Genomic DNA, 22342 nt, shown 5'->3' on the forward strand with positions numbered 1-22342 from the left:
TTATTAACACATGAATACTACTGTGTAATATAGTTTTACATATATATTTAAGAAGAACAATATAAGAAAAGCACAAGTTTCATTTGTGGGCCGTATTCCATTATACTTTTTGTATTTACTGAGGGCCTATTCAACATGGTCTGCGGGCCGTAGTTTGGACAGCCCTGGACTACAGTGTAATAAATCCTGGACGATTTTTGACATCCACCTGGATTCATCTTCTTCTAATAGATTCACTATGTCTCTGTTATACATTTGTTATCTTTCAAATGTACACAACACCTATTGCACGTCGGTACGTCCATGGGAGAGGGATCCGTATACTCTGCTGCTCTTCCTGAGGTTTCTTCCATTTGTTCCCCCCATTGGCTATGGGTTTTATTTTGTTGTTTTTCTGTAAAGCCCCCTGATGTAATATGTGTGATATTGGGCTAAATAGCCTTTGATTGATTGAAGTAATATTAGTAAAGCAATAAAAAGGAAACCTGCATCTGAGACTTCCTCTGATGGTTCCCTTTTGATGTCGACTATTGATTATATGTCGGGTCAAGGTACATTTTGCTGTGGCAGGCAGCTTTTGACATCTCTCTTCATTGTGAAATAAATACTCAAGTTTAGGTGCAGTTTTTGGGTAAACATTCACCTCTGTTGGTTAAAAATGAGTACTCACATGTTGTTCTGCTTCTTCTTTTTTAGCCATTTCTCATGTATTTCAGTCTTGAGATATAGGCCAGTAGCCGATAGTCAACAACCAGTTAATTGGCAAACATTTGGATAATGTCATTGTCAGTCATTCTTGAAGCCAAAAGGCAAAAAATGCTCTGGTTAGAGCCTCTCAAGCTTAATAATTTACTTATTTTTCGATTCAACTAATTTGTGATAAAGAACATAATTATCGGTTGCATGAAAGCTACTATAGAGTATGTTGGTCTACGTGTGTACGTATAGGCATATACTGCAGTATATAAATAATATGTAATGTATATCCTGTATTATTGACATATCTATAATGATCATTGTAGTTTCCCGACTGCATATGAAGACACCCCGTCCACACAGCGGCGTGCGTTGACGCTTCACCATTCACTTTGAATGGGGTGACGTCACTTTTAGCCGAAATGCATCGTGGGAAGCGACGCGGAGCGTAGCTGGCGTGGCTCGCTGCAAAAGTTGAGCAATGTTCAACTTTTGACGCCTCGGCAGAAGCGTCAGCCAATCGAACCGCTGCTTGTGTGTCAGGGGCCGGAGATTCATGTGATTGGTTGTTGGTCGAGTTTCAGACACGCCCGCCGGCAAGCGTCAGCGCACGCCGAACCCGTCCACACAGCGGCGTGCGCAGTCGTGAACAGTCGTTTCAAGAGAAAAACAAATCCAGCATGTGTGTCCTCTGCAGCTGGTCTGGAAGAAAAAGTCACGGCAGTCCCACATCTGTTGCTGAGAAATGGACAAACGAAAGGCTGTAAAACGCATGTTGTCTAACCTGTCAACGCCCAACTTTAACAATTTCCGCGACGAGCTTGTGCACCGCAAAAAGGAGCCGCGTGTCGCGCTCAACAGGGTGGAGGGGAAAAGCTTCTTAGAGATCACAGAGGTCCTGCTATCCACTTTCAATGAGACCGGAGCTGTCGAAGTGTCTGCTGAGTTATTGAGCGTGATTGAATGCAACATAGAAGCAGCCCAACTGTGTGAGTAGCCTACTTCATGGTTTGATGCAGAATGAGAACAGAACTTTTTGGACTGAAGAACATTGAACCCTGCATGTCTGCTTGCAGATTAATCAGCGACAAGTAACAACGTTTAATCGATGAGGGTTTACTTGAAGTAGCCTTTATTCTTATGTTTCTACACAGTTTAGGAAATGTAACCGCCTTTTATAGTGGGCAGGGAGCCAGGGACCCGCCCGACTTCCTCTCGAGTCATTTCAGTGTATATCCGTATTTAGTTATAGGATACAGTGTAACTCAATAAGAAATTATTTAGGCTATCAACATTTTTTTAAACAATAACGTCCTTTTATGTCATCAAAATATCTGTGGTTAAAAAGGTAAGCTCTTTGCATGCATTCAAATGTAGACCTGTTAACCCTCCCTTGCGCTTTCATAACAATGTAATACGAGTTAAACACGCATTAATTGAACATTAGTAAACTTACAATTTAGCATTAAACGAGAACTGTGGTCTTTTTGTCTCACATGATAAACATAAACAATGCGTTAAATCAATAGTAGGCTACTCTCATGCCCAAAACCACGCTCTGACATAGAAAACATGACAAACCTCAGGAAACCTGTGTGTCAAACTGTAATTCCATCATATTACTTTCTCACGTTGTTTTCTTTGTTATTTCAGTGAAAGATACAGGTGTTGAAAACTCAGAACCTGGATCCCGTAACAGTGAGTTGATTTCACACAAACAAACAAACAAACAAACAAACAAACAAACAAACAAACATCCTTTCATGTATTCAAAATGACCTTGGGTTAAAAAAAATGTAGGCATGTGCACTGTGTTTTTCTGACTGAGACAGCATGTCAACATTTCTGCTGTGAAAAAATCTTGATATATTTAAATATGGATGTTGTGGCTTTACATCTAGCCTCAAAACTATACTATAATAGAGCAGTTAAACACATAGTCCTTTTAATCGTGTTAAACTTTGGATACATTTAGCACAGACTGTGTTTTTTGTCTCTTATGATAACAATTAAAACTGTTTCAGTTTAGTTTGTACACTACACTTTCTTCATCAGAGTCAAAATGCTAAAAGGCTTAAGGCAAACAGTTCCTAGTAAATCTAGAACAATGTACAACTGTTGTTGGATAAGTGGTTGAACAGGTCTCTAATCTGAATCCATCAAGTGAAATATATTAGATGAAATGTGAGTCATGTCAGCCTCTGCATTGAGTAGATCATTTCTCCTCCTGCTGGAGTAGCAGTGTTTAGACAAGCTCACATTTTAAACAGCCAATCACAGCAGGCAGTGTTAATGTGTCCTACATTAAACGTGTATGTCAAATTGTCCTCCGTCATATTTCGTGCTAACCATATCTGTCTATTTTTGCAGTGGGAGCTACGGGTGGACCGGCCTCAGAAAATGGATCAAGGGACAGTGAGTTGTTTATCTACATTAGGTTTCCTTGCTTATATAAAATAGAAATTTATTTATTTATTGATTTATTAACCAACCTCAATTTCTATGAACTAATTGTTAAGCCTTACCTACTGCAACTTGCATGTTTGGATGAAGGGAGGCAGGACTTTACTTGGTGATGAAAGTACAGTTTATACATTTAAAGGGGAACTGCAGGATGTTTAGATATCCAGTCTGTTTAGGAGTCTTGTAAAGTATCTGCCGCATGAGTAAACACAGTTATACAAAGCCTGTTGTAGTCTAGTCTAGAGGGAGCTGTCTGATAGATAATGCCTGTTGGAGGTCAATACTACACATTTGGAAATGTAATGTGTTTGTAATGTTAGATTTTCTCATTTCAGTTGTAAATTCATGTGTGGGATGTAGCATATTCCTAAACTCTAAGGGACTGATAACTTAACCAGGTATTTAACTAATCAATTTTTAATAATCGTCCAGAATTTGCTCATTTTCGCTTTGATGAGGGCTATAATGTGTACATACAGCTCAGAAAAGTGAATTTGTGGAACATTCAACTGTTTTCCTTGTCACAAGTTTTGAATGAAATCAAAGCCATTGTGAATCAATTGAAGAAAACAAGCAGGTCTCCATGTACATGAAGGTGTTTGAGGCCCTGACACATTTATGCGCCTCACAAATCCCTAAAAAGCCGCCTGCATTATACATAAAATGCTCTTTAAAGAAAACTCTTAATGGCTATTCCTGCCATTATTGTCATGTCTCTGAAACTTATTATGAAAGTGTTTTCTTTATATTAGTTTTGTCATGTCCCTTTGTTCTGTGCCCTCTGTCTTATTGTGAAAAGTAATTCTCCCCTCGTTTCAGGACTCCATGCTCCTCGCCCCTATGTGTCTCCTGCGTTCGTGATTGTTTACCCCGCCATGATTGTTTCCACCTGTGTCCCTCACCTTGTGTATATATTGTTTTAGTCCCCACCTGTCCAGTGCCAGTTAGTTATCATTCATGACTACATTCAAGCCTGCTCCATGGTCGTATTCCATTTTCATGCTCCTGATGATTTCTATTAGTTTTTCCTCAAAAGAGTGATTTTGTGTTTCCTTGTTTTGTATTTATTTTTGAATACCACCTGAGTCTGAGTTGTGCATTTGAGTTCATGCCACTAAGTTCACTCCTTGACAATTATAACACAAAAGCATCATGTAGGCCCATATGCTACAGTAGCTAAAGGGATTTATTAATGTTCATAAACTACGTAGGCTTACTTAAATCCATTTTGTTAATCCAATATTAGTCTTTTTTTAATAGAGTTTAGAGCCTGGATATCTGTAAACAAACAACGAACAATGTTTTTTTTAACATTTTATACAATAAAACCCATGTACACCACAGCGTACATGTCCAAACATACAGAAGTGAGCTTCGAAAGCTCAAAATTCACTGAGGTACAGGTGCTAGAAAAACAAACAAACAGATGCACAGCAAACATTAAAAGAGTAATACAAAAAAAGCAAAATAATTATAATAAAAAATAACCCAAGCTTTGAGTCTAGAACAATTCACAGTACATTTGTTAATGTGTTCTATACGTTTAACACCTGTGTTTTTCCTACTGTGGCAGCATGTAAACATTTGTGCTGTGAAAACATCCAACAAAAACATTGATTTGAATGTTATACAGTGTGAGGCGTTAGGAAGCTCTTTCCAAAGCCAGTATGGAGGAATGATTACAAACTAAACTGTTTCAGTGTAGTTCGGACACTATACTCTTTCTTCAGGCTTGAGGCGAACACATACAGTTTATAGTGAATCAAGAATAATGTACAACTGTTGTTGGATAACTGGCAGAACAGGATTCCAAATCTATTGCATAATGGATCCAAGGATGGCAGTTAATTAATCGGTAACACCCCATGTGGTATGTTCGACTATAAACGCAGGAATGAACACGCACACATCTTAAAATGAAAGAGATAGAAGTACAGGAAGTACAAGTACTGCATTCATCAAGTGAAATATATTAGAGGAGATGTGAGTTAAGTCAGCCTCTCAGTGAGTAGATCATTTCTCCACCTCCAGAAGACATTTTTTTTTGCTTTTGGATTTTGTGCAAACATAATATAAGTCTCTCTATATATATAGCACTTTTCTTAACACTGCTATAAATTGCTTGAAAAAAGCATAAAATCACTAGAGGATAAAATGAAATAAAGTCAATATATGCACAAGAGAGGAATTACAAAACCAACAAATTATTATCATTTATTTCCTTGAACATAATGTTTAATTAGCGTAGCATTATCCCCTTGTGTGCAATTTTAATGTTTAGCAAATCAAGCTCCCATTTTAAAAAGTCAATCACAGCATGCAACATTAATGTGTCCTACATTAAACGTGTATGTCAAATTGTCATCCGTCATATTTCTCGCTAACCATATCTGACGATTTTTGCAGTGGAAGCTACGGGTGGACCGGCCTCAGAAAATGGATCAAGGGACAGTGAGTTGTTTATCTACATTAGGTTTTCTTGCTATTATAAAATAGAAGACTTGAAACATTAGGTGAATTTTGATGTACAGTGACAAGTGTGCATAATGGTGCATGGTCATTTAAGAGCAACCTGTGCGATATGGACATAATCACATTTCCCAATATTTCTGGTCAAATACCTCAATATTGCACCAAAACTGAAGGGTTTATAATTGGTGCTTTTCCAAAATATGTAATGCAGGCACCAAAAGCACGAAAATACACTTAGGAGATATGACGTTATCCGAAATGTAATACAAAGTGCAGTCTGACATCATGATTTCACTATGATATCCATATATGGCCCAGCCCCAATTCATTCACTTGAGATAGGAATTACCTTGGACACAAGCTGGTGTGTTGTAGCATAGACTTAGGAAGCTGAACAGTATTCAGAGACGTGGAGTAACACATTGTTGCTTTTAATCTTTACATTTAGTTGAATATAGAATAACATCAGTCTTATTGTTTTAGGTCTTCTATTTAAATGGCAACCAATGACAGTGCATGTATCATTGACACATTGAATGACCATATTTTGCTATGTTGCTGTGTGCATGAAAAAAAAAGCATAAAGACTAAACCTGTCCATCATTAAGCAAGATATTGAGAACCTGTTGGAAGCAGACTGAGGGAGAAAGAGAAAAACATCCGGTGAGTTTTATCTCTACGTGCAGCACGAACAGGTTTAACGTTCACGAGACAGATCACGGCCAACTGGTGTCCTGCAGTTATTGAACATTAATGGAACTTTTTGCTTTCACTTGAACCTTTCTGCGTTTTCTTTGTGCTAATGACATGTTAAGCAGCCCTCAATTTGTTTCAGCTGCTGGACCCTCAGCTGGAGAGACAGCTCAATACACCACGGTAGACGGTGGGTGCACACTTGATTTTGGTTTGTGATCTCCGTGGGTTAACCACTTCTCTGAATCATTCAGATGTCCATTGACACACTTCAGAGGGGCCTTTCATGTGCCTTCTTGAGCAGGTGCTGCAGGATTATGGTGCAGTGTGTTACCAATAGTTTTCTTGGTGACTGTGGTCCCAGCTGCCTTGAGATCATTAACAAGTTCCTCCTGTGTAGTTCTTGGCTGATACCTCACCTTTCTCATGATCATCAATACCCCACGGGCCAGATCTTGTGTGGAGCCCCAGACCGAGGGTGATTGATGGTCATTCTGCGTTTCTTCCATTTCCGTATAATTGCACCAACAGTGGTCTCCTTCTCACCAAGCTGCTTTCTGAGTGTCTTGTAGCCAATCCCAGCCTTGAGCAGGTCTACAATCTTGGTGTGTGTGTGTGTGTGTGTGTGTGTGTGTGTGTGTGTGTGTGTGTGTGTCTGTGTGTGTGTGTGTGTGTGTGTGTGTGTGTGTGTGTGTGTGTGTGTGTGTGTGTGTGTGTGCACATGTGCGTGCTCTATAGTGCCCGTATAGCGTGCACTGGAGTCCGTTATGCACTGTGTGTGTGTGTGGTTTTGCTCGATATATGTCAACGTCGCGCCTCTTTATCTATGTAAAGCACATAACAGTGCTGTATATTAAGTGGATATTAAGTATTTGCTGGTTAAATTCAGTCCACAATAGCTAGAGCTTTTTTAATATAGGAATTCACGGCTTGGGCATGAAAGACAACTCTGCCTGTTTTAAACTTTGTGTTGAGTATGATAAACATTGAGAGTCTTTATCATTTGTTTCTATTGTTTTAATTTTGACAGTGGAGGAGTAGCCTCACAAGATACACAGTAGGCTACTTCATAGCACTTGTGGGCGTAGTCTAACTACTAGTACTGATTCCTACAGTATCAATAGCCAACCCAGTCTCACGGCATTTCGTGTTATAGTCACGACATTTAATCTATTGATTCGCACTTAAATCCCTTACAGCGCTCATTGTAGGGCATATGCTAAATGTTGCCGGCCTGGGGTGCAAAGGGTGTTTACTTTATTCGATTATTAATGTAAATGTATTACATCAAGGGCAGAAAATTAGGCAGAATAAAAAATAAAAAAATAAAAATTCTAAATGTTTTTAACTTAAAAAAAAAAATCTCCCAGCGCAGCGCCCCTCCAGATCTGGCGCCCTAGGCGACCGCCTAGTTCGCCAGTCCAACCCGGTATCACGGCAAGACGTAAACATGTGACCATTTACCATGCTGGGAGACGTGAAGATGTCACGATTTCAAACGTGACAGTTACACGGTATTGTTAACCCATGTTAACCAGTGGAGAAATAACCGGAAATACCAACCAAATGCTACTCCGACGTAATGATTTATTTTGTAATAGTCACACTCGATTACGCCAATTTTCTTGTTGCCCCAGCTGGTCGACACCTCTTTTAGCAGAAACAAAGGCTACATTAATGTATTAAATCGATGTTAATCCGTGTGTGTGAATGTGGAATTAACGGACGTGACGTTGTGCGATTGAGTTGCCAGGCAACAGCTTCGGTTCATGTTAATTTACAAACTCTTCAACTACAACCGTAGTTATATTTAAAAACATGTTAGAAGGCCTCACGAAATACTTTAATGCAAATTAAAATGTAAATGTGAAGGAATGTGTGTATAACAAAATACATCGGTCATAAACGAAACCGGAAACAGACGTAGGCAAGATCCTCAGCTCGATGATTGGATGGTTTAGCCGCAATGCATGCTGGGATTTGGTGTTTATGTGATGTGAAATCTGAAAACGTTTTTTAAAAATACAATAATACTTTATTCCGAGTGTGCTTGCTTTTCTCTTTGAAAGTCATCACATAACGGCATTGTAATACACGGTTCGGCTGCATTAAATAATGACATATCTGCCGTAATTCTCTATTTATAGAGCCCTGCTGAGAAGACTTCTAGACAAACAGGAGAACTGCCGCTGTTATGACCTGGCTCAAAAGGCCACAACAAAAAGGAGACACACCATGTTGACGGTTAACAAAATGTGTTTATTTAGGACAAACAAATCAAATCAAGTCAAAACCAGTAAAGTATGAGGTGTGGATGTCAGTGGTATCAGTAATGTAAATGCAGGGTGAGGATTGTATGGACATGTATGTGTGTGAGAGTGTTGAAGTGCACAAAGTAAAGCAACTGAAGAAACTCATAATATACTCAACAAAACCGGAGTGCCTGCAGGGAAAAGCAGAGAGCCCAGACAGGAGCAGAGAGGCTTTAAAATAGCTGCAGAGCACCAGACCCAGGTGCCCTGAGTTACTGCAATCAGTGCAATCAATGCAGCCAATGCAGCACAGACAGAACAGCCACACCCTCTCTACTGATGGACCCACAGGGGCATCACAGCCCCCCCCTTAAGACGGGGCCCCAAAGGGGTCCACGACAACCCAACATCCTTCTTCTTAACTCCAGCCCTGCGACTTCGTACTGCTTCTTCGCCTCCACTGCCTTTATGTCCCACTCCTCCTTGGGTTGGCTGGCGTTGAGCTACAGCATGTAGGCGCTCATCGGCCTCGCCGACCTCCTTCGGCCTTCTCTTCTTCGGCCTCCTCTCCTTCGGCCTCCTCTTCTTCGGCCTCCTCTCCTTCGCTTTGCGGGGTTTCCTCTCTTTCTCCTCCTTCACCACTTTGACTGTCTTCTCCTTCTTCTTTGTCTCGATCTCAAAGTCAAAGGACCGTGCTGGACCACTTTTTCCAGACTCCGAAACAGGTAGGTCAGTGGACATCCTACGGCTCTGCACACGTGCAATATTATAAACTGGAGACACACTTGGAAATTGCAAACCACTCTCATCTGACTCCCCAGATGCCACCGGCCTGGAAACCACCACAGGCGGTGGCACACCAGCCCACACAGCACTACCAGCGAGATCGTTGCCCAAAATCATATGTATCCCATCAAGTGGCAACGCGGGACGCACGCCGATAGACACAACTCCCCGTACCAGCTCACAATCCAGCACTACTGTATGACGTCGCACAGGAATCAAGCCCATCTCCATGCCCCTCATCAGCACAAAATCCCCCGTTTCTGTCTCTGACGAAAAAGGCAACACTGACTCAACAATGAATGAGTATCTAGCCGCTGTATCACGCAACACCTTAATCGGCACATATTTGTCACTACCGACTACTGATACAACAGCTTCAGTGATGAACGGCTCAAAACCAGAACCCGCATCCGGGTCAGCACAAACCGGCTTCCTATCAGGCACCATGCCCGAGCCTACACCCAACGGGTTTTTTTTCAACACGGCAGAACAACACATGGCTGGAGCCTGTGGTGACAAACGAGGCTTCCCCTTAGTTTCCAGCAACGGACACTGCTCCTTCCAATGACCCTCTCCTCTGCAATAATGACATAGGTCCACTTTGGCCCCCTCGGGTCGCCCTGTACCTACAAACCTACGGGAGGAGCCTGGTGAAAACTTTGCACCACCGCGGGCATAGCCATCGTCTTCTCCACGTTTCCAATCACCCCTAGAATACTTCTCAGTAAAACTGCCCTTATGTGTCAACACAAAATCGTCCGCTAATTCAGCAGCTCTAAACGCGGTGGAAGGTTTCTGTTCATTCACATAAGTGGCCACACGCTGAGGGAGAATGTTTTTAAATTGTTCCAAGACAATGAGCTCACAAAGACCGTCAAAACTTGCAACCTTTGCTGCCGCGCACCACCGCTGAAAATGAGAAGTTAAATCACGAATAAACTCCACATGTGTCTGCTTATCTCCCTTGACCCAATTTCTGAACCTTTGACGATACGCTTCAGGAACCAGTTCGTAAGCCTTCAACACCGCTGATTTTACTCTATCATAGTCCAAAGCCTTTTCGCCACAAACAGCTGAATAGGCTTCCTGTGCTCGCCCAGTGAGTACACACTGAAGTAACAGCACTCTGTCCGAATCTGACCAGTTTCTTGCCTCTGCTATGCGTTCAAATAGAGTGAAAAAAATGTCCGGGTCACGCTCATTGAACTTTGGCACTAATCGCAAGTAAGAAATGATATCGCCACTGCCTGATGCCGACCTATCACCACCATCCTCCCCTGGAGAAAACTTGCCCTCTCCCATCAGCCGTAATCTAGCATATTCCACCTCACATTTCATCCTTTCCACCTCCAGCGTCTTCTCCAACTTCAACTCCTCCTGCTCCAACTTCAATCTCTCCTGATCAAACTGCATGGCCAAAAGCTCCTTTTGCTGCTCGAATGTCAAACCAACTGTCTGAACCACTACCGGCACGAACCCTGCCGCACCAGACTCACTCTTCTGCAACACCCCCTGCTCAAACAAAGATGACACAATGACAGTTTTAATGTCATGTTTCCGCTTGCTCCCCACCACAGCAATGTCATAGTGCTCTGCTATTTCGATCAACTGCGCCTTCTGGCAATCATCTAATAAAGACACTGAGGGCGCATCCACAAACGCTGACAAAGAAGTCATAATAGCCAATCAGAAAGCAAAGTATTAAACTGCCAACACGCATGGGCATAAGATTAACCCAACAGAGAACTTCCCCCTAACTGCCTAAACAAAATCTTCCTAATCTCACCTAGTCTTCATGTGGCTTGCGGCGGGTAATTACGCACTGGAACCCGGCGGAGTTATGGAGCGACCTGCACGCAGGTAACACCAAGAACTCACGCGGACGTGCCCCCGAGACAGCTGTCCGAAAACAGCTGACACTAACCACGTCGCCACAACACTATGAAAACAACAAACAGACGCAACCCAAGGGGAAACGCCACTTAAGCCTAGCGGGGAAAACTCTTTACAAAAGCGTAACAAGCAGCAACATCTTACCTTCCGATTGGCACACAAAACCTGACGACATGTCAAACACTAAAGCTTCCTGAAACCCAAAAAACATGATGTGTCCCCCAAATAGCAGCGCCGAGCCAGCACACAGCTGGAGCACATCAACTAATTAGCTGCTCAAATGACGCCATGTGCTCTGAGCACTACACAAACTTTTAACCAAATAACCCGTAGGACGAGCCCCCATTTGTTATGACCTGGCTCAAAAGGCCACAACAAAAAGGAGACACCATGTTGACGGTTAACAAAATGTGTTTATTTAGGACAAACAAATCAAATCAAGTCAAAACCAGTAAAGTACGAGGTGTGGATGTCAGTGGTATCAGTAATGTAAATGCAGGGTGAGGATTGAATGGACATGTATGTGTGTGAGAGTGTTGAAGTGCACAAAGTAAAGCAACTGAAGAAACTAGGGTTACGTATTGTAACCCGGCTTCTATGAGTATAGGCGCAGCCCTCTAAGGCTATCGCTATTGGGTAATCCCCACTGCACGTGTGCAGCACTGACAGACTTATTCCACGCCCACCTACGACGTGGGCCCCACCTCCGGGCTCACTTCCGTATAAATAGGAAGTAGGCCCTACAATCCGCTCCCACAGGTTTTCTTCAGCTATTCGCGGCACCAGTGGGGCCCGAACCTTAGAGGGCTGCGCCTATACTCATAGAAGCTGGGTTACAATACGTAACCCTAGTTCTATTTGTATAAGGCTTCGCCCTCTAAGGCTATCGCTATTGGGTTAAGGGCGAAGCAGGATGTAGTCTACGCCCCACTGGTTCCGTCCGTTACCAGAAGCACAAAACACACCTACTCAGTTAATAACCCATGTCCATTTCACCGTGCGTAAATGGAGCATCACGTTCCCAGGGAATATAGCATTAAACAATGAATATTTCCCCATCAAGGAACGAAGGTAGGCTTACTCGGGCTACCTGTCGTTTAAAAAGTAGAGTTTTTTTAAGTCTTACTTGTTAAAAACGATCAAGAGAGGGGAGCAACGGCCGCGTTCTACATGCCGACAGGCAGGAGAGAGGCCTGCAATTTGGAAAACCCCCGATATTCCTCAATCTGGCAGACTATTCAGTACTGAGTGTGTCAGAGAGGAATGGGAGACATCCCTCAAATAAAAACGAATAAACGAACAGGGGGAAGACCAAGATGCAGCAGTGCAAATGTCTTCCACTGTCATTCCTCCGAACAATGCCGTAGAAGTTGATATTCTCCTGGTGCTGTGCGCTTTAATGTTTTCCGGTGGATCCAACCCAGAGGAAACATACGCCTGTGACACCGCCTCACCCAGCCAGTGTGACAGGCGCTGTGCAGATAGAGGCTGCCCTAATGAGCGCTCTCTAAAATGCACAAACAGACGCTGGGATTTGCATAACGCAGCCGTGCGTGTAACATAGCATGCCAGCGCGCGCACGGGACAGAGGAGATGAGATGTGGCTTCCTCCTCTGATGTGTGAGGCGGAGGAAAGAAGCCCTCCAACGTTATCACTCTCGATCTGAACGAGTTTGTGATCACCTTCGGCATAAACGCCGGGTTCGGGCGTAACACAGCTGAGCTGCCATCTCCTTGGATCTGGAGACATGAAGGAGCCACAGAGAGAGCAGACAAATCACTCACCCTTTTAGCTGACGTCAGAGCCAGGAGCAGAGCTACCTTGGCTGACAGAAACTTCAGGGGAACTTGATCCAGCGGTTCAAAAGGGGCTTTACCTAGTGCGCACAGCACTACAGCCAAATCCCATTGAGGCGCTAAAGCGCGTGATACCGGTCTGAGTCTCTGTACTACTCGTAGGAAACGTTTTGTCAGCGGGTGACTAAACACCGTGCTGACCCCAAACCCTACATGGCATGACGAGATGGCAGCCGCATACGTTTTTATCGTGCTATGGGCCAATTTCCTGTCCAGCTTTTTAACAGCTGGAGAAATGACAGCACGAGAGGCAGGGGACACGCCACGGGGTCCACGCCTTTTCCTACACACCACCGTTGGAACGCCGTCCATTTGGTTGTGTATAACACCCTGGTGGACGCGGCTCTGGACCCCTGAATAGTCCTCACAACATCTTGAGAGAGGCCGAGCCCCTCTAAGTGTTCCCGTTCAGGGGCCATGCCCACAAACGTTGGCCTAATACTGGGTGACCGCTGATTGCTCCCTCCACCTGGGAGAGAGCATCCCTCCGCCACGGAATTTCCCACGGTCTCCCTGACAGCATCCGCTGCATGCAGGGAAACCAGGACGCTCCCGTGCGTTCCGGGGCTATTAAAACCGCTACCAGTCGCTCCTCCTGCACTCGGTCCAGGAACCGAGGGATCAGAGGGACTGGTGGGAAAGCGTACAGTAACACCCTGGGCCAAGGTCTGTGTGCGAACGCGTCCACCCCCAGAGGGGGGTGATCCTGCCTTCTCAGGGAGAACCAGCGAGCACACTGCGCGTTCTCACGAGCAGCGAACAGATCCACCTCTGCTGTCCCGAACCTGCTCCACACTTGGGAGACCAGCTCGGGGTGGAGGCTCCAGTCCCCTTGTCGAGGACCTCCTCTGGACATGAGATCTGCCCCTCTGTTCAGCTCGCCGGGAATATACACTGCTCTGATCGAGATCATGTGTGTGCGCACCCAGCACAACAGCCGCCTGGCTGTGTCCAGCAGCTGCGCTGATCGTACACCTCCCTGACGATTTTTGTAAGCTGCCGCCGTTTTGTTGTCTGTCCGAATCATCACATGATGATTCCACAGCAACGGGGCAAAGTGCTGAATTACTCTCCATACGGCGAGTAATTCCAGCGCATTTATATGAAGGGACATGTGCGGCGGCCACTGTCCCTTCACTGCCTGCGACATGCATGTTCCTCCCCACCCTGAGAGCGATGCGTCTGTTACGTTCCCACTTGGCTAGGGTACAAACGGGAAACGACACGACCAGATTGGATTTGGTATATTTGTTACCGGTGATTTTATTGTTACTGAAACTAAGTAAAATGATGGACGCACAGATTGGCCCCACAACGGGTCAATCTGTCACTATAACACAACACAAAGGGTCTCCAAAAGAGAGTTGCCCTGCTATACAAAGAACACCATGCATCTCCTCTGACGCACGGGGTCGATGCGCAGGCGAATGATCCACCTCTGAAGTCTCCTCATGTGAAGGAGACCCAGGGGAATCACCACGTGACCAGCTGACATCATGCCCAACAGCTGCATCACGGAAAGGGCTGTCACCACCCTGCCGGGTGTGACGCGCCTGAGGAGAGCTGTCAGATTCTCCACTCTCCGCTGTGAGAGTCGTGCTCTCATGCGGGCTGAGTTGAATTCCATCCCCAAATACCGGATGATCTGGGATGGAAGAGGACAGCTCTTCTCCCAATTGATTATGAAACCCAGGCTTGACAGGTGAGATACGAGCTGTACCGTCTGTAAAGCAGCTTCCTCTCTGGAGCGAGCCAGCAACAGCAGGTCGTCCAGATAAAATAACACTCTCATCCCTCCTCTGCGTAGCGGCTCCAGCGCCGTCTCCACATACTTTGAAAAAATGCGTGGAGCCAGGGAATATCCGAACGGCAGTCGATTGAACTGGTACGATATTACCTGGAATGAAAAACGCAGGAATTTCCTGTGTTTTGGGGATGATGGTTATATGGAAGTAAGCATCCTTCAGGTCTGTAGAGGTGCACCAATCTCTCTGGTGAACACACTCCATTACCTGTTTGATTGTCAGCATGTGAAACGGTCTTTTCCGTATCACTCTGTTGAATGCTGACAGATTTAGGATGGGTCTCATCCCCCCGGCCTTTTTCGGGATAAGAAAATAACGGGAGTAAAACCCCCGATTTTCTTCCCCCTGAGGAACCCTGGAAATCGCACTTTTTACCAGGAGTTCCTGCAGCTCCGTCTGGAGCGCCAGGCACTGTTCTTGGGATGACAAAAGTGTTTCCTGAATCCCATTGAACTGCGGGGGGGGGGGAGGCAAATTGCAGAGAGTACCCTCTGCTGATCATCCTGCTCATCCATCCGTCCATTAAACGTCCACTCTGAGCATCGCTCTGAGAGCGGGCGTAGTACCTGTTTTTGTTGTGCTGTGGTAGTCATGGTGACTAGCCATGCCAGAGCCCTTGTCGCCGTTGCTCGTGACGCAACCCAAGGGGGGCCCCACCCTGAAGGGCTGTGAAGGGGTCTCCACACGCTGCATCACACCCCGACTCTCATCCTGTCTCTGTTTATGAGAAGGCTCATAAACAGGACCGTGAGGCGGGTTTATGCTCCAACTTGTGGAGGTGTGTGCAGTGTTTTTCACCTCCTGCGTAACAGCCGTGCTAGGCTTAATACGACTGTGTGTAGGCACAACTGAGACAGAGGAAAAATCGCGCTGCTTGTTACCCGTAAGGATAGAAGCGGCCGATTTAAATGTCAAGCCCTGCGGTCTTATAACCGACTGGTTAAATACCGCAGGCTTATACAGCGAGCCTAGCTGTTTGCTAACCGTTCGATTAGAAACAGCTGGCTCCACCAGCGAGTCCCTCTGTCTATTAACCGACCGGTTAACAGCAGATGGATTATGCAACAAGTCCCGCTGCTTTTTAATCAATAGATTAATAGCAACCGGCCTGACTAGTGTGGGGGATACGTGAGACACAGGCGCTACAGACACACTGTTGAGATTTGAATCATTTTTATTGACCAATGCTGCTCTCGCTGCCCGCTCTGCCCCCGTTGAGACTGTAGCGGGGGCTGCGGATGCTGTCGTTGCTGACGCTGCTGTCGCTGCGGACGTTTGTCCTGTAGCCAGCTAGCATGACGCCTTATGTCGTCTGCTTGCTCTGAAGCAGACTTCATACCTTCCACCATGGCATGGAACTGTGGTCCAAATAGTCCGTCCGGACTAATTGGAGCCTCCAGAAGATCTTTTCCTGCACCCTCCGGTATATTCCCCTGCTGTAGCCAGAGATACCGGTGGACCTGTGTTGCCCATGCCGCAATCCGCGCCTGCGAGACTGCGACTGCTGCGCACAGAGTGAGTGCAGTACTGGCCGCCTTGCCTATCTCCTCAGCCTCCCCTGAGGACATAGTTTTAGACTGCTCCGACATTTCCACCATGGAGTTTGTCAGCAACGCTATGTTATTTGCCGCCGCTGACGCCTGGAAAGCACACTGGTGCATCCGGTCCGTCTGTTTGGCGACAAACCTGTCTTTGGTGGCAGCCAGCATGGGTTGCCGTCCGGAAACCGAGCTGGCCTGCCTAGCCCCAAAGAATGCCGTGAGGTTCGGCTCTAGTGGAGGCACGGTCGGGAAACCCACGTCCGTGAGTCCCTCCACTCTCGTGAGAGGCACGTATGTCCCTATCGGAGACCTCATGGCTCCAGGGTCCGCTGCCGCCCCCTCCTGGTACTTCCTTATGGCCGGGAAGCGTGGCCAGACCGGGTCCCTCCTGACCCTGTGTACCCGGGAGAACACCCCGGACATATCATCCGGCGGCGAGCTCTCCTGAGCTAGGGGAACGGGGAGATTTCTCCAGGCGGCCGCCTTGGATATGATCTCTGGCAGTTCCAGGAGAATCCCGCCAATCGACGGCAATGCCGTGTTGGCGGAGATAGGGATCACAGGATCATACACCGGACCTACACCGGTTTCCCTATCTGTCTCCTCCGTCCGGAGGGGAGAGATAATGGGGGAATCCCCGTTGATCCCTGTATGGAGGGGACGTAGTCGTCCGACTCGTGCCCTCCACTCTGATCCAGAAAATCAATGGCTTTGTCCCCGGAGTACTCCTCCCGGACGTGCCAATCGTTCTCGGCAGCTGCAGCAGCGAGAGCGTCCGCTCTCTGCTGTCTGAGGGCCAGCGGGAGACGGGCACAATGCGAGCATGCTACCCCGGGAATGAGAGCAGCGTTCGCATGCTCTATTCCCAGGCAGGACTCACACTGTGAGTGCCTGTCAAAGCTCATGATGTAGCCTGACCCGCACACGAGGCAATCTCTGACACAGCCTTGACTTTCCTGTCCAGTCTCCATGTTAGAAAAACAAAGCTTTTTAGGAGGAATCTTTGTTTTTCAGAGGTAGCTCTCAAAAGAACCGTTTTTGCCTGTCAATGCTTCTGCAACGGAGTGCTGAAGAAAAGTAGGAGCGGATTGTAGGGCCTACTTCCTATTTATACGGAAGTGAGCCCGGAGGTGGGGCCCACGTCGTAGGTGGGCGTGGAATAAGTCTGTCAGTGCTGCACACGTGCAGTGGGGTTTACCCAATAGCGATAGCCTTAGAGGGCGAAGCCTTATACGAAATAGAACTCATAATATTGTAACGTTCACAAGGTGAGTCGGAAACAGGCTTCTCGTTATTAGACTTTAATAACAGATGTTCTTTACAGATGATCACAGGTACATGTACATTGTGGGGGTTCTACCTCACACTTCCCACACTGACTTAACTCCTACCCCTACACATATATATATAGCACTAGGCTTGTTTGAGACACATTGCGGCTCGCCTCGAAAGTAGACGAGAGTAGCCGATCGCAGCCGGGGGAGGTCTCAAAAAGCTCGCCTGAAGTCGGACAGCTCGGAGACGGCTTCTTCATCTTCTTCTTCTTCTGCTCTCGGTTTTTTGGCGGATTGCAAACAACTTTAAGGTGCATACCGCCACCTCCGGAGTCGGCTTGACTCGGATTGCATTTATAAAGAATGCACAAATGTGTTTAATCGTTAATGTCAGATATGTACTAAGTAAATACATTTGTTCCTGCTCAAGATTAGATTAAACTTTATTGTTATTGCACATATTACAGGTACTGAGACAACGAAACGCAGTTTAGCTTCTAACCAGGTGCAACAAGCAGTGAAGTGGAAAGTAATGTACACAATCTACAGAATAACATATAGAATGAATTGAATGATGAATAAACAGTGGGGTATGAATACACTAGATATCAGCCTGTGAGCAGTATGAACAGTGTGTATGAATATGCTAAGATATATAAAGTATGAAAACGGTAAGCAGTATAGTATAAAATATATATTAATTTCATGATGATAAACATTGTGGAACAATGATGGAAAATGGGAATGGATGTGGCGACGTAAAACTGACACAAAACAACAACAAACTTTTGCCAGCCAATTGGAGAGTTTCATCAGCAGCACGTGGTAAAAACCACCAATGAGCGCTCAGCTCGAGATACCAGCGAGCCGTTTCCCATCAAGCATTTCGCTTCCGCAGCTCGTGGAGAGCAACTGCGCCAACTTGCCTCGCCTCGCTCTCAAGGCTGCGGGCGTCTTTGTCCCGCGAGATTTCAAAGTTTCATGTGGGCGAGCCTCCAGAGCAAGTCGGACAAAATGACTAACCATCATGCAACGCACTAGCAAGACGTTGATCGCAACTGCGCAGGTCTGCGCAGGTCTTGCTTGTCTCAAACAAGCCTAGTGTCTACGTCACAACTCCCCGCCCTCCCCCGTCCGCTCCCCCAACCACAGGCCCGCACCTCAACCAGCATCACTGTGCAGCTCTATGATTGGCAGAGAGACGGGGGATGCCTGAGTGACACCCTGAACATCCTATGCAGGATCGCTACACTACCCCCCCACTACAAAGTTCCTCGCCCACGAGGAACAAATAAAACACAGCACAAACACTCCCCCCACCCTCTCCAGTACTCTGCAGGGACCAACCCACTGGCTGTCCACTGACACGCTGGTCTCCACGCTGGTCTCCACGCTGGTCTCCACGCTGGTCTCCACGCTGGTCTCCACGCTGGTCTCCACGCTGGTCTCCACGCTGGTCTCCACGCTGGTCTCCACGCTGTCCACTGACACGCTGGTCTCCACGCTGTCTCCACGCTGTCTCCACGCTGTCTCCACGCTGTCCACTGACACGCTGGTCTCCACGCTGGTCTCCACGCTGGTCTCCACGCTGGTCTCCACGCTGGTCTCCACGCTGTCCACTGACACGCTGGTCTCCACGCTGTCTCCACGCTGTCCACTGACACGCTGGTCTCCACGCTGGTCTCCACGCTGGTCTCCACGCTGGTCTCCACGCTGGTCTCCACGCTGGTCTCCCGCTGGTCTCCACGCTGGTCTCCACGCTGGTCTCCACGCTGGTCTCCACGCTGGTCTCCACGCTGTCCACTGACACGCTGGTCTCCACGCTGGTCTCCACGCTGGTCTCCACGCTGGTCTCCACGCTGGTCTCCACGCTGTCCACTGACACGCTGGTCTCCACGCTGTGAGGAGACCCCTCTATAGAGGGGCTGGGAGTGTGGCTGGTCCTATGCCTTTTCAGAGGCTGCTGGTCGATGGGCGCTGCCATTGTTGTTTACATCCAGCTTGGAAATGGCGCGAAATGGCGCGGAAGACGGCGACATTCCCGCGTCTCTAGCCATCTTCACCACCGACTCTCTCAGGCGCTCTCCGCTAGCTTCCCGGCTAGCTCCGTGACGCAGTTACGGACTCCCGTCAGGATAGACGTCCTCCGTTCGAAAAGTCACTTCTGACACCAATGTAACGTTCACAAGGTGAGTCGGAAACAGGCTTCTCGTTATTAGGCTTTAATAACAGATGTTCTTTACAGATGATCACAGGTACATGTACATTGTGTGGGTTCTACCTCACACTTCCCACACTGACTTAACTCCTACCCCTACACATATATATATAGCAGCGTCTACGTCACAACTCCCCGCCCTCCCCCGTCCGCTCCCCCAACCACAGCCCCGCACCTCAACCAGCATCACTGTGCAGCTCTATGATTGGCAGAGAGACGGGGGATGCCTGAGTGACACCCTGAACATCCTATGCAGGATCGCTACAATATACTCAACAAAACCGGAGTGCCTTATTTGTTTACAGTCAGAAACACAACCGGAAAACATTAGACTGCTCTTTTTGACAGTAAGTTGGCATGTCCAGAATTGGTTTATTACATGTAAAGCATTGGGCAAAGATGTACAATTAACATTTAATTTGTTCTTAAATGTCTTACAGCTGCAAGACCCTGACCAGGAGCTGTAGTGAGTGGGTATAGGGTATCGGTGGTAAAGCAACATCTCAGATCACGTTTCACTGCCTGAATGCTGGATATTTGAAGGAAACAAATCGAAATAATTTATATCAAAAGCTTCAATCTGACTTGAGATATCTTCAACAACCATGGCACATTCAAATGTTATTTTTATCCCAATAAAGTTAAACGTTTTTAATGAAATCAAAGTCATTGTTTTGGTCTGTATTTCTCATATTTTGTGCTTCTATTCCCGTCATGCCCAGCAAGATTTTTGCCACACAAGAGGGTAATCTGCTACTGAAACTGAAACATGTATTAATGCTTTGTACTCTGTGGCTCTCAGTATATGCATGGGTATTCAATATTGTTTCCATTTAAACCTTTTGAAGAGAAAACAAGCAGGTCTTCATGTACATGGAGGTGTCTTATAATATGTATCTAGACTATAAAGAGGCCTGACACATTTATGCACTTCTATGTTAACAAATCCCTAAAAAGCAGCCTGCATTACAGAAAATACCCTTTAAATAAAAGTTTGAATGGCTGTTCTTACCATTAAAACACTGAGGCGTCATGCAGGCTAAGGCTACACTTTACAGTTGCTACAAAATGATTTATAAGATTTAAAATAGATCTGATAGATCTATTCCCCTTTATACAGCTTCTCAGCAGACCTAGACCACAGTGACATGTTATTAGACTACAGCAGGGGTGTCCAAACTTTTTTTCACAGAGGGCCACAGAAAAATATATACGAAGGGCTGGGCCACTTATAGAGATATATTGCCTCGTAAGTTAAGTTATAAATTAACTAAATGTAGGTAAATTAGGCTTGATACATGAATATGCTTTAAGAAAAAAACAGCCTACATCACAGATCTCCAGAGGGTTTCATATCTTGTTTGCAGCTCATTCCTTAAAACAGAAGCCTCAGAGGAAATATGAAGGCTCTATTTCAAGCTTGTTATGTAATTAAGTTATTGGGCTTTTTCTTATCAACTAAGATATTTTAGAAAACGTTTCCAACTTTAATTGACTGAATTTATTTTAAAAGTGGTCTTATTAACACATGAATACTACTGTGTACTATAGTTTTACATATATATTTAAGAAGAACAATATAAGAAAAGCACAAGTTTCATTTGTGGGCCGTATTCCATTATACTTTTTGTATTTACTGAGGGCCTATTCAACATGGCCTGCGGGCCGTAGTTTGGACAGCCCTGGACTACGGTGTAATAAATCCTGGATGATTTTTGACATCCACCTGGATTCATCTTCTTCTAATAGATTCACTATGTCTCTGTTATACATTTGTTATCTTTCAAATGTACACAACACCTATTGCACGTCTGTGTACATCCATGGGAGAGGGATCCGTATACTCTGCTGCTCTTCCTGAGGTTTCTTCCATTTGTTCCCCCCATTGGCTATGGGTTTTATTTTGTTGTTTTTCTGTAAAGCCCCCTGATGTAATATGTGTGATATTGGGCTAAATAGCCTTTGATTGATTGAAGTAATATTAGTAAAGCAATAAAAAGAAAACCTGCATCTGAGACTTCCTCTGATGGTTCCCTTTTGATGTCGACTATTGATTATATGTCGGGTCAAGGTACATTTTGCTGTGGCAGGCAGCTTTTGACATTTCTCTTCATTGTGAAATAAATACTCAAGTTTAGGTGCAGTTTTTGGGTAAACATTCACCTCTGTTGGTTAAAAATGAGTACTCACATGTTGTTCTGCTTCTTCTTTTTTAGCCATTTCTCATGTATTTCAGTCTTGAGATATAGGCCAGTAGCCTATAGTCAACAACCAGTTAATTGGCAAACATTTGGATAATGTCATTGTCAGTCATTCTTGAAGCCAAAAGGCAAAAAATGCTCTGGCCTCTCAAGTTTAATAATTTACTTATTTTTCGATTCAACTAATTTGT

The 22342-nt window shown here is 45.6% G+C and overlaps 1 protein-coding gene across 6 annotated transcripts; it reads left to right on the plus strand.

Annotated features, from left to right (window-relative positions):
- Positions 1–1299: 1299 nt before the first annotated feature.
- LOC139435345 (apoptosis-associated speck-like protein containing a CARD) lies at positions 1300–20609 on the plus strand. Of its 6 annotated transcripts, none has more exons than XM_071205938.1 (6): positions 1300–1685; positions 2350–2394; positions 3067–3111; positions 3495–3557; positions 5566–5610; positions 20391–20609. In XM_071205938.1, the coding sequence occupies exons 1-4, from the start codon at positions 1442–1444 to the stop codon at positions 3551–3553; spliced, it is 393 nt and encodes a 130-aa protein (XP_071062039.1). In that variant the 5' UTR covers positions 1300–1441; the 3' UTR covers positions 3554–3557; positions 5566–5610; positions 20391–20609. The 6 variants fall into 6 exon arrangements, with proteins under 6 accessions (XP_071062039.1, XP_071062040.1, XP_071062036.1 ...); XM_071205939.1 differs by lacking the exon at positions 3495–3557 and adding an exon at positions 6240–6294; XM_071205935.1 differs by lacking the exon at positions 3495–3557 and adding an exon at positions 6244–6294.
- Positions 20610–22342: the final 1733 nt, after the last annotated feature.

This window comes from Pseudochaenichthys georgianus, chromosome 16, assembly GCF_902827115.2.
Source record: "Pseudochaenichthys georgianus chromosome 16, fPseGeo1.2, whole genome shotgun sequence".
In the NCBI taxonomy this organism is placed as follows: domain Eukaryota; kingdom Metazoa; phylum Chordata; class Actinopteri; order Perciformes; family Channichthyidae; genus Pseudochaenichthys; species Pseudochaenichthys georgianus.